Source organism: Populus nigra, chromosome 1 (genome assembly GCF_951802175.1).
Source record: "Populus nigra chromosome 1, ddPopNigr1.1, whole genome shotgun sequence".
NCBI lineage: Eukaryota > Viridiplantae > Streptophyta > Magnoliopsida > Malpighiales > Salicaceae > Populus > Populus nigra.
In genome coordinates, this window is record NC_084852.1 from 41,411,887 (window position 1) to 41,424,140 (window position 12,254).

Genomic DNA, 12,254 nt, shown 5'->3' on the forward strand with positions numbered 1-12,254 from the left:
AGAGTTTTTATTAGTTACATGACCCGCGCGATGCTGCGAGTCATTTTTTTGGCATAAAAAATATATAAAAAACAAAGATTTAAAAATCTTAGAGTTTTCTGCAAGTTATATCCAAGAATCTTGGGTTTGACTGCAATGCCCGATCTAAGAGTAATATTTATAATATTAATAATAAAATTAAACTTGCATGACCCAAGTTTAAGTGGGTCTGACTCAACACCAGACCCAAGAATATTGGATGTGAGTCTGGTTATAAGATCGTGTCATAAAAGTGTGATAATTAAATAAATTAATTAAAAAAACAAAGAAAAAAAATCAACAGGAAAAAAAAATTAATGAAGAAAATTTTTTTTATATTAATTGGGTTAACTCTTTAAACCAGGTTATCTCGTAAAATTTGGGGTTCGCTTTATGAAAGTTTGATAACTAAATAAAAAAAAAATGAAGGGTTTACCCATCAAACTGGGTTAACCCATCAAACTAAGTTAACCCGTCAAGCTTAGGATACGTGTCATGAAAGTCCGATAATTAAATAAAAAGAAAATTAACTTTAACAAACTAAACTAAATGAAAAAAATAATAAAAAAGTCCGGATTAACTCGTCAAATCAGGTTAACCCATCAAACTCGGGATCCGTATCATGAAATTCTAATAATTAAATAAAAAAATTTAACATTAACAAACTAAATCGAACAAAAAAAATTCATTAAAAAAACAAACAAACAGTAATATAATATAATATAATAATAATATAATAATTATAATAATATAATATATTAATAAGTAAATATATTAGTAAAAGACATGGGAAAGCTACAGTAATTTTTCATAACTTTTAGAGTATTATTTAATTAGTATTAATATATATAATAAGAATATTCAATGTGATCATACGCATAGGTTTGAAAGAATTACGGTTTCCATCGAAAACAGATCCTGTTAAAGAATTCAGGTACTGTCTGTAGTTTCCGAGGTAGTGTGTATGCTGCATTGCTGCTACCTTAAAGAGTTCAGGGTTAGCGACTGAGGGTCTGTCATCTTATCTTGATGGGGATGGTTTTTTTAAGAAAGTCAAATATTTATTCTAGTATTTGTAGCATGAAACATATAAAATAGATTACAGAGCAGTAGGTAGGTATGATTACGTAACTTAATATTCAAAACCCACAACCAGACTCCAAATAATTTCAAAGATTTAGAAACTTTAAATTGAAAGATTTTCTGTCTATTTTATTTTGATCAAAAGATTAAATATATGATATATGAATTCTTACTTTAAAATCCTTGTACTTAGTTAATTTAATGATTTTATTACATCATCATCATTCATTCTAGTATGAATTTGAGAATTTCAATTAATTTATTGAATCTTAACAAGAAAATTCCTACCATTCAATAATACAGAAAACATCAATAATATTATATTTCATATAAATAAAAATACCAAATCAAGAGGAGAAAATAGATAAATAAATGATTTAAAAGGCTGTAACAATAAACATCAAGAAATAAATAGATGGACTTATGTAACTATAAAGAACAGTTTACTGGGTTTTTTTTTATACCATCATATCTTTTTAGAGGATTTTTGAATCATTAAAATAAGAAGTTTTTATTGCACATATTCATTTCGATTAGTATTTAGGTGTTTGTTTGAGCTGTACAGGATAAAATTCACGACAGATAGAACTGGAGCTCATCACTAATAATCCTTTCTGGGAAAGTAGGAGTAATCTCTCTATCATGGACAATCACTTCTTTCTTAGTATATTATAAGATAAAGAAAGACCGGCTCCAGCTTGCTAAAAAAGAGAGTTAGATGAAGCTACTTGGTTGGCGTGGTGGTAATGATGATCTCAAAAGCTGTCAGGCAAGAAGACAACAAGGGATACTTTTTAGATCGTCCTAGAGTGTTTTCTCACACTCTTGAAATAATAAAAACTAAAACAAAAGTTTGATTACGAAAAAAAAGGTGCACAATGAATAGCACTGTTCCTTTTCCTCCAATTCGGATAGTAGCTCTGAAAGTTTATTAAAACACAAGGCTTCATATGTGCGTCCAAGATACAGAAAGCAAGAATGATGGCGTATCTCATGAACACAGGACACTGGCCATAGCAGTACAGGAAGCATTTAAATCTGAATTTGGGGGTGTCATTAGTAACATGTTGACATTTGCCAACATGATATTGGCATATAATAAACTGCAAAAGTTTTGCTAAAAATTTGTATACATGTACAAAAGAAAGTAATTTCGGTGGGTGCTATTACATTTAATAGCAAACCATTAATGTGTGACAATACAAATGGTAGCAGACAGAACTAATCGTGTCATGTCGGCTGTAATTAACCAATATGAACATATGAGTAATTAAAACGTAGAAAGAATGGAGAATGGCTGATTAATTAAGCTCCAAACTTGGGTACTTTAGCGGTGGAGATTTGAGCAAGAAAATGCTCCGCTACAAGCCTGCGCTGAATCTTTCCTGTGGCGGTTTTCGGGAGTGAATCGGTGATGAATACCTTCTTGGGAACCTTGAAGGTTGCAAGATTTTTCTTGCAGAAGCTGAGCACCTCATCTTCATCAATGCTCGATCCTTCCCTTGGAATTATGGCACAATTTATCTGCAAGTGAAGAAAACAAAATGTCAAGTTGAGCCAAGAATTAGGAATTCACAAACACGCAAGATGTGGTCCACTGCGATGAGGTTTGACTTCAGTATAACGATTTCTTACCTCTTCCCCATATTTTTCATCCGGAACTCCGAAGGCGACAGCCTGAGCAATGTCAGGATGAGACAAAAGAACTGCATCCACTTCAATTGGTGATATCTTCTCCCCTGAAAACACAAGAACAAATCACAATATCAGCAAAATTGATCGATGAATTCCAGCAAATAGCTGGTCAATTAGTTTTAAACTTGACGTCTTCCTTCAAGTTCACACATTTTGACTTTCAATAACGCTCAGGTTTCCATGAAAAGCAAGCAATCTAATTCTACAACAGTAAGTCCATCTAGAATCTGCATATTGGAATATGAACTTTCCAAATCAAAAGCATTTTTTTTTTATTATTGTTATTTTGACTAGACACATAATTTGATGATGAATGCACATTTTGTTCGAAGAGAACTACTAATGTTGATCACAGCTGAAACATCTTGACCGTGCTTTGTGATGCCCTACCATGCACACGATAACAATACTAAAATATATTTCTCTTGTTCAAAATTTGATTCTGGGGACCTATTTTTATTTTATTTTATTGACTAGAGCACTAATAGAGCAAAACTAAAATGTGCATACATACCTCCACGGTTAATAAGCTCCTTGATCCGACCGACAAGGTGCAAAAATCCATCCTCATCAAGAAAACCGACATCCCCTGTATGGAACCACCCGAATTGAAAAGCAGCCTTATTGCCTTCAGGATTATTCTTATAACCCTTGGTCACATTAGGCCCTCTAATACAGACCTCGCCACTAACTCCAACCGGTTGAACCACCCCATTCTCATTTAAAATGGCCATTTCCTGCCCAATGGGTCGTCCGACCGACCCGGGTTTATGGGGGCCATCTTCGGGTAACGGGTTGGAAGCCATTAAATGAGCTGCCTCAGTCATTGCATAAGCCTCCAAAACCGGTGCGCCAAAGGCCTCCTCTAGCCGTTCCATGATAACCGGCGCCAAAGAAGCGCTACAGCTCCTGATAAACCTTAGCTTGGGGTAAGCCGGCTCTGGCTTGCTGACATGGCGGTCAAGAATAATTTGATGAATTGTCGGGACTGCAGTGTACCACGTGGCATTATATGAAACCATGTCTTTCCAAAATGTTGAAGCAGAAAATCTCCCGGCGGCTGGAAGAGCCACGGCGGCTCCAGCCACTAGTGAGCTCAATAACCCAGCTAATAATCCATGCACGTGAAATAGCGGCAACACGAGGACAGTGGAGTCAGACTCGGTGAGTTTGTAAACCGATTTTATGTTCAAAACCGAAGAGGCCAAATTCAGCTGAGTCAAAGGGACGCCTTTGGGCCGGCTCGTGGTGCCAGAAGTGTGTAAGAACAAAGCCACGTCAGATGAGTCGTTGACGACATCGTCTACAGCGTCAGGTACTGATTCTGACTCGGTTGAGAGAGTTACTCTTTTGGATTGGAAGTCAAGCGTGGATGTCACGTGAGGGATTTTGAGCTTAGAAGCCGCGGTTAGTGCCGGTAGGATTGGCTCTTGTGGCATGATTAGGAGTTTTGATTCTGAGTCGGTGAGGTAAAACTCGAACTCCTCGGCTGTGTAAGCCTGGTTTAACGGCGCAGCTGTGGCTCGGCAACGAATTACAGCCAGAAACATGACCACAAACTGCATAGAGTAAATAATGAGTGAAAATTATAAAACAAAAAACCTCTTGTACAGTTTTTGGATCTACAAAAGGAAAGCATAATCGACAGTACCTCGATGGTGTTGGGGAAGGTGAGAGCGACGACATCACCGGGATTGATGCCGGCGGAGATAAGAAGAGAGGCGGCATGATCGACAGTCTGTTGCAATTGCGCGTGTGTTAAATCGAGTCTGCCAGAGAGTGATATAGCGCGACGATTTGGGAAATCCTTGGCTGATTTGTTTAACAAAGCAGTCAAAGTGAGGGACTCCATTTTCTTTAGCTTTGTGTATACGGAACCAAAAATTGATTTAATTTAACTTAGAAGTGAATGTTTTAATTGAAAGAAAGCGTGTTCGGTGGTGAGGGAGGAGAGGGATTTTTATAAATGGGAAGTGGTGGGAGGTGGAGGTTGTAACTGGGAAGGTAGGTAGGTCATAGGTGAGAGAAGGGATTACACGTAGGAAAAAGGGTCGGTCAGTTTGAGGATGCCTGACTTTCTTCTTACACGTGGAGGGACCTTTACGGTTAGATTTTGAATGGGCTGGGAAGTGGAGGCTCATCTGGCACAAGTGCATCCAGAATCCAGGTACAAGCCCCACAGTTGCAAGGTGTCACTGTTCTCAGTTTTTGCTCTGGATACGTATCCTATTTTAATGTAGAAATGTGACGTGGCTGAAATAACGTGTTCTTATTTTCAGAAAAATAAAAGAAAAGTTTTATTCTATCATGCTGTCGACTTGTTTAGGAAATGGCCATGCCGACTGTTCCTCCTTTCCCTGCAGTATCTTACGCCAGCCCGCCACATCAGAAGAGCTCTTTTCTAGAAACTTCAGGCGCCCTCGCCTTGGGTAAAAAATAAAATGTCATAATATATATACATATAGACATATTCTTATAAATTTAATGTGAATACATTAAAATATTTATATATATATAAGAATAATAAAATGCAAATATAATTATACGAGTTGAATAAATATTTGAACACTTTGTTTTTTTTGCATTTATTAACCTAAATAGTTTTCATAGGCTTTTTAATTTATAATTAGATTTTAAAAAATAAAAAACTTACATATTTATTTTTTATATTTCTAAAAAAATTTATTAATCAGCTGATATTGAGATATCTAGCGCATTATTTTCGTCACTCTATCCTTGTCTCTACGTCATTTGATGTGATTTATAATTATATAAATGTTTATAAGGCATCATCAGGGTTTCAATTCCACATAACTCCGTGTATATTCTTCAACTTCTTAAACTTTCGATCCTTACGTCTCTTTTAAGTTTTGCGAGCAGATAATTATAGCTTCCGAGACTTTATTCCTTCAATATCTATGCTTCTTTTTTTAAGTTTTAAAAATATTTTTATTTTTTTAATTTCAAATTAATATTTATTTTTTAAATTTTTATATTATTTTTATATATTAATATTAAAAATAATTTTTTAAAAAATTAAACCCACTATTCAACTTTCCACCTCTAAGCTCAACCTTGGCTCCAGGTCAAAAATAGAAGAGAAACAAGTACTAAATCAGCGCCGCCCATGGAAATTCAAATATCAGCAAGCAAATTCATTGAAGCCTGGAAATATCTGGTGGCAGAGACTTGGTAGGCCAGACGGTGACTGGGATTCGTGGGAACCTCTCCTTGCAGTGTAGAAAAACGTAAGCGCTTACGCACCAAAGCATGAAGCTCATTGCCATCGAGGTAATGGATATGACATGCCACTGGATAGCCTAACTCAAGTTGGCCACTTGTTCGTGGATTAGCGAATGCAATGTTTAATTTGGTCACTACGTGTAAATATAAAAAGGGTTCTTGTTGCACTTGAGGGTCTTGCCCTGGGGGTTGTTTCTTTTTACTGTTTCTGGATTCGAGCTTTAATGTACATGATTGTTATTTCCTGGTGTTTTATATGCCTACTAAATTTATAGAATGTTCAATAGACTGTGGGATTAGTCGTAAAGCTAATCCCAACACCCATGTAAATAATAAAAAAAAAGAGTTCTTGTTTTGAAAATGAAGAGATTACATTACACACTGTGACTGTGTTCAATAGTTGAAGCCATTCATGTATAATTTGTTGATCATCACATCTATTTGTTAATCAAAGAATATTTGGATTTTTGCTAAGAAGCGAAATTACTAATTATATCAATGTTAGCATAAATAATCCATGTATAATTTCAATAATATCATGGCTATTTTGAATTTTTAAAAAGATTTTTTTAACAACAAAAAAACACAATAGTTCTGATGTGTTGTTTATTGAATTAGATTTGTTCTGCTTTCAATAAGATTAAAAAAAACTAGCAAGGAATTGAATAAAAACCTGTTTAAACATACTCATGGTTGTTGTTTATTGAATTAGTATAATGTCCTTCCATCAAAAAAATATTAAATTAGTTATTGAATTATTTTGATTTTATAACATAGTATGCAGATAGTGAATTAACCCAATTTATCTTAATCGTTATTAATATGTTATCTCAATCTTTATTATTCGGATTACAAGCTTATCGTGTTATCTTGAATTAATCTGGATAATTTTTTTTTGTCCTTCTATATTTTAATATGATGAGTATTGAGCTAATTGTTTTATTCTCTTTAAAAAAAATAATTATGGGTTGATTTTTTTTAATCATCTAAGTTAAATAAAACTAATATATTTGATCCATTCATGTTTATAACCAAAATCACATATTATTATTTTATAATTTTAAATTACATTTACAGCATCTGTACATCATTGAAAAAAAATCCAACTCTGATACACAACTATTTGATGCTATTCTCCTTTCTTTCTTTACTTTTTTTATTAGCAGGAATTGGGCTTCGAGTGACACAACTAGTTTGCATTTTGGACCACGGGTTTTGACTATGGCTGCACTCAGGTCCGCGCTATGGGCTAGCCTCGCAAAACTTGCAAATCGATGGAAGTTTTGGGTTCTGGTTGAACAAAGGACAGCAAAATGGGGGCTTCGAAAGTTAAAGCTGCTGATAACAGGGACTGGGTGTTGGAATATTCCGAAGTATGGTTAGCCAGGGATTTTTTTTTTTAAAAAAGGAAATTACATAGTTTGGTAAAAATTTTAGGAGGAAGACATGGGTTTGGAAAGTATTTGAAAATACAATCTTGTTTTTTAATATCAATTATGAATAAAATTATTATTGAAAATAGCGGTCAAAGATAACAGAGTTTCCTAACATCAATTCTATATAAAATCGTTATTGAGAATAATAATTATATATTGATATTTACCTTTTTAAAAAATAATTAACTTTATTGAAAATCAATTAAAAATTTTACGAAAATCAAGTTATTAAAAGATAAGATTTAAGATTTAATGACTGAGAAGATAAAATGACGTGGCAAGTGGCAAGAAAGAGAAGAAGAAAAAATATAAAGAAAAAAATAGATAACTAAGAAGATACTGGGAATCCTTTTTTGACATATTTAATATCGTTAGAAAGATCTCGATGAGATAATTTTAACTACTTCTTAGAAAATCACTAAATGAGATCGCAATTATCCCTGAACAAAACCCTTAGAAAATTAAAATTATGTTTGACGGTCAATATTTAGAATTGTTTCTTCGAGATTTTTCTACCTATACTAGGTATGGAAAAAACAGAGCTCTAGGGTATCCTTGTTAACCCATTTTTTCTTAGGCATTAGATATTGAATTTTATTTTTTGAGCATTGAATCTTTATGAAAATTTAAATTGATATTTGTAATTGTTAATTAATTTGGTTTGCAAATGATTTTTTTTAATAACTGTTATTTTTAATAATAGTTGCGTTAAAAATATATTATTTTTAAAATCAAAACTTTTATTAAACTGTGTTGGGATTACAAAATACCTTTACAATACAGATTTGAAGTAGTGACGACATGATTGAATATCCGGGGCTCCAACATCACCATCCAAATTTCAAGGAGTTAAAAGAGAAACAGTGTATATAAAATGTGGTCAGCTTTCCATTTAAAAAACGCAACAGGTTATCCTGTTTGAATATAAATTTCAAGGAGTTTACAATTCAATCGCCCCCCCTGGTGTGGTGTCTTCAAAGTCTTCTGTTTTCTTGTGAGGCCAAAAGTCCATTAAGAAAATGGCATTATGTTGTCTTAATAAGAAATTAGTGTCGAGAAAATCATGCCTAGATTCAAACAAAACAGAGGTCAACTGTACTTGGTAAGTTGCCTTCGTCACCATGTGGGGTTCCACGGAAAACCCAAAACTTTCTTCATCTCAACCCAGCCCCGTATTTTAAGATTCATTGAAAAAACAAAAAAAAACAAAAAGTAATTTATTTTATGAATTGCACACTGCATGACTCGGCAAAGTATTGTCTTGTCCGAGGCTTACCTGTTGCTGAGCTAAAGAATTATCTAGTGTTAATTTTACAAAGAATAGTACAGATTAATCGAAGTGTATGTAAATTGATTTAAAAACTCCATGTAAATAATAATAATAAAAAAGTATTGTCTTGTCCTGACATGAACAAGACACTAATTTATTTTATGAATTCGTTAATCACATTTCTATAATCAAACATTACGGCATTGACTCTTTGGATGATGACAGAATTTTGGTCGAATAAAATAGTATTGTGCAGTAAGTAATTGTCAAGTTACGTACGTGGTATGGTTGGGATTAATAATACAAGTGTCTGTCTACACACACACACACACACACACACGGCCTTTTGTCAGCTTATCGATTTTTGTTTTGCATCTCCAGAGAGTGACTCTCTGTTTTTGCAAAATATAAAGTAATGAATCTTCGAAAAAGTAATGTTTCAGACAAAAAGGCAAAATCAACATTAAATACCAAGTAGTTAAATTAGCATTTTCTCATTCTTTTCAACTCTGAGGTTTTATACTTCTGTTTTCAAAGTAAACTATTACTACATTAATGTTTGTTTATCAATTGATGTCGCTTGTATAATTAAAAGTATATATTTTAATGGAAGTTATTTTTTAAAATATTTTTTTTTAATTTTGTCAGAAACATTTTTTCACTGGAAAAACAAGCCTAATCCATGTGAGAAAAGTTTAATGAAACAGGAACTACTTTGCATAAATTAATTTCTTTAACATCACACTACACCATTTACACCCTTTAGAGACTACTTAGTACTTACTTATTTACGTAAGCTTGAAAATGAATTCGGTGAGAGAGCAATATGTAAGCTTGAAAATGAGTCGACGGCACGACATGGCCGGATCTCATTTTCAAAGACATCACTATTTTTCCAAAAGATGTATCAAATAATACCTAGCTAGCTAGCCAGCCAGCCGGAGATTCCATTAACCAACGAACCTGGATCATCATTTATAGAATCTTCATATGACTGACTCTTAGTACAGTTCGTTTTCTACGAGATACTGCCACTATTAATAAAATAGATTATTTAAAATTACAGTCGAAACTGTGGTTGAATCAGTTTTATTTTAATATATTTTTAAATAAAAAATATCTTTTACACCACAATATTAAACATATATTAAATTTTCATCTCCCTCATTAAGCAATTTGTATATAAATCAATGCTTGGTACGTAAGCAATTTGTATCAGATATTTACGAGACCTTATAAATATAATACAGGTTTTGAAAAGTCCACGGGGTGACATTGTAATGCTCCTTCTTGTAATTAATGTATTTAATTTATACTTAAATGAGATCCAAAAGGAAATGAGTTTAGTTAATTAACAAGAATTTGGTGGTTCAAGTCACTATATAAATCATTGCTTGGTATGCAGACTGCGTATCGGAGTGTAAATCATCCATGATTTCTTTCAAGTAAAGCCTCTCTCTCCATATACATGTATATAGTTTCTACTTCTTCTTCTTTTTTCATAGTTATTCTTTCTGAGTGCATAATTCACACTGCACAAATTACTCATATATGTATAAATTTAATTAATATTTTCCGGTGCATTTACTTATTAATTAGCATGCTTTCTGGTAATGATTTGCATCAAGAGTTTTCATTTGTCGCTATTCGTTTAAAGTACGTACTTGGCTTGCAAGATTTCTTCTTTTTTTTCTCAGCATCCTTTCTGAATTTGAATTGCCGGTTGTTCAATGCCTTTCATGTATTGATAGGAAGATTAGGCTTCGAAATATTATCATTATGAGGTTTATGTGGACCATCATTAATTATATATAGTTATTGGCCACTCTGCATGCTATTTATAGTATGAATATTGGTCTCGTAAATCAAATCTATGTGTGATGTTTTGAAATAAGATGAGTAGGTAAAAGGCAATAAAGCCCTTGAAGGCTAAAAAATGAGTATAAATGAATAAGGGGTATTATAGTAATTGAACAAAGAGTTGATAAATATAAATAGAAAAGAAAATAGAAGAGGAGAGCTGTGTTTTAAGTGTGAAAAACTGACGGGAGAAGAGAAGAAAAAGGGAAGAAGAAGAAGAGAAAAGAGGGAAAGATAAGGAAATGAGAAGATAATTGGAGGAAATAAGTTTAAAGGTAAGATTATGTATAAATTTGTGTTCTTTACGCCTTAATTTCTGTTTTGATAAATGTTAGGGTTTTGAATATTGTGTTTGGAGTTTGATTGATGAATTAATTGAAAGGTTATGGGTTGATTGTTGTGGGTAATTGGTTAATTAGTTGATTGTGAGAGATTGGAGGTAAAGATGATGATTTTGAGTTATGATTTTATTTGAATGGTGAAATTATGTTAGAAATCAGGTGATGACAGTAGGTAATCTGTGAAATTCTGGGTTTGAGGTTGCAGATGACGAAAATTCAATTTGGTCCCTCAATTTGTGAAATTACAGTTTGGTCCCTAAACTTTGGGAAAATTATAATTTGACCCTTAACTGTATTTTGAGACTCTGGACAGTGTTATTATGAGGTTAAGGATGATGAATCTCAGTTTGATAATTGATTTGGAATATTTTCAGTTTGGTCCCCCAAATTATGAAAATTACAGTTTAGTCCCCAAACTTTGGAAATATTACAGATTGGTTCCTGGGGCATAAATTGAGGTTCTGAACAGAACTGAGGATGATTTAAGGGCAAAATTCCAGTATAATTAGGAATATATGATATTTTCAGTTTGGTCCTCCAATTTGACAAATTACGATTTGACCCCTAAAATTTTGATAAAATCACAGTTTGGCTCTTGGGGCATAATTCGAGATTCTGGACAAAGATAAGGATGAATTATGGATAAATTTCAGTATGGTTATGTATTTACAGTTTGGTCTAGTTTTGATAAAATTACGTTTTGATCCCTGTTTTGGATAATTGTTGTTTTAGTCCCTAAACCTAGGAGACTAAACCTGGTTTTCATTTATGCATTGGAATCTTTTATTTGTGTTTCTTTGAGTTGCTTTTAAGTATATTTCATATATTTATTGTAGGTTCTCCTAACGATCCTCAATAGATTTTTCGGGTCTTTCATCTGACATTCCTTTTAGTTCTATATTTTCCGGGTGAGTGGGATAATCTTTAATATGCATATATGATAAGTAAATATGTATGTTGATTATACAATGAGTACAACTAGTTAATTTCTTGAATATTTATATATGTTGCTTATTTTCCGAGTACTCATTTATTCTGGAATTTGCATTCGCAATCTGTCGAACTAGATTCTATTTGATATGATATACGTTTCTCTGATGATTCTGTAAATATCTATTATGCCTTGATATCGGACTTGTCAGTAACTCCATGCTAACGGAGAGTAGTTAGCCTATGTGCACATAGTATTCTGTATACCTAGCTGGTGAGAGAGGCATCAGCCTGTGGCGACTGATCATCCCACAGTGGTCACCTTCGGGTGTCATCTGGTCTGGTCACCTTCGGGTGTCATCTGGTCACCTTCGGGTG

General features: G+C 33.3%; 1 protein-coding gene and 1 long non-coding RNA gene across 3 annotated transcripts in view; one reads left to right on the forward strand and one right to left on the reverse strand.

Moving 5' to 3' along the window:
- LOC133695150 (uncharacterized) overlaps positions 1-12,254 on the forward strand; it is a 73,089-nt gene that overhangs the window by 54,254 nt on the left and 6,581 nt on the right. The window contains exons 1-2 of one of the 2 annotated variants that reach the window (XR_009842382.1): positions 10,663-10,880; positions 11,783-11,854. This is a non-coding gene — a long non-coding RNA (uncharacterized LOC133695150). Of the gene's footprint in view, positions 1-10,662; positions 10,881-11,782; positions 11,855-12,254 lie in introns of those variants that run through there. The other variant, XR_009842383.1, reaches the window with a different exon arrangement.
- Positions 2,133-4,767, reverse strand: LOC133683396 (probable CoA ligase CCL9). Its single transcript, XM_062106771.1, has 4 exons — positions 4,448-4,767; positions 3,311-4,355; positions 2,737-2,840; positions 2,133-2,625 (listed from the first exon to the last, which is right to left on the reverse strand). The coding sequence occupies exons 1-4, from the start codon at positions 4,646-4,648 to the stop codon at positions 2,407-2,409; spliced, it is 1,569 nt and encodes a 522-aa protein (XP_061962755.1). The 5' UTR covers positions 4,649-4,767; the 3' UTR covers positions 2,133-2,406.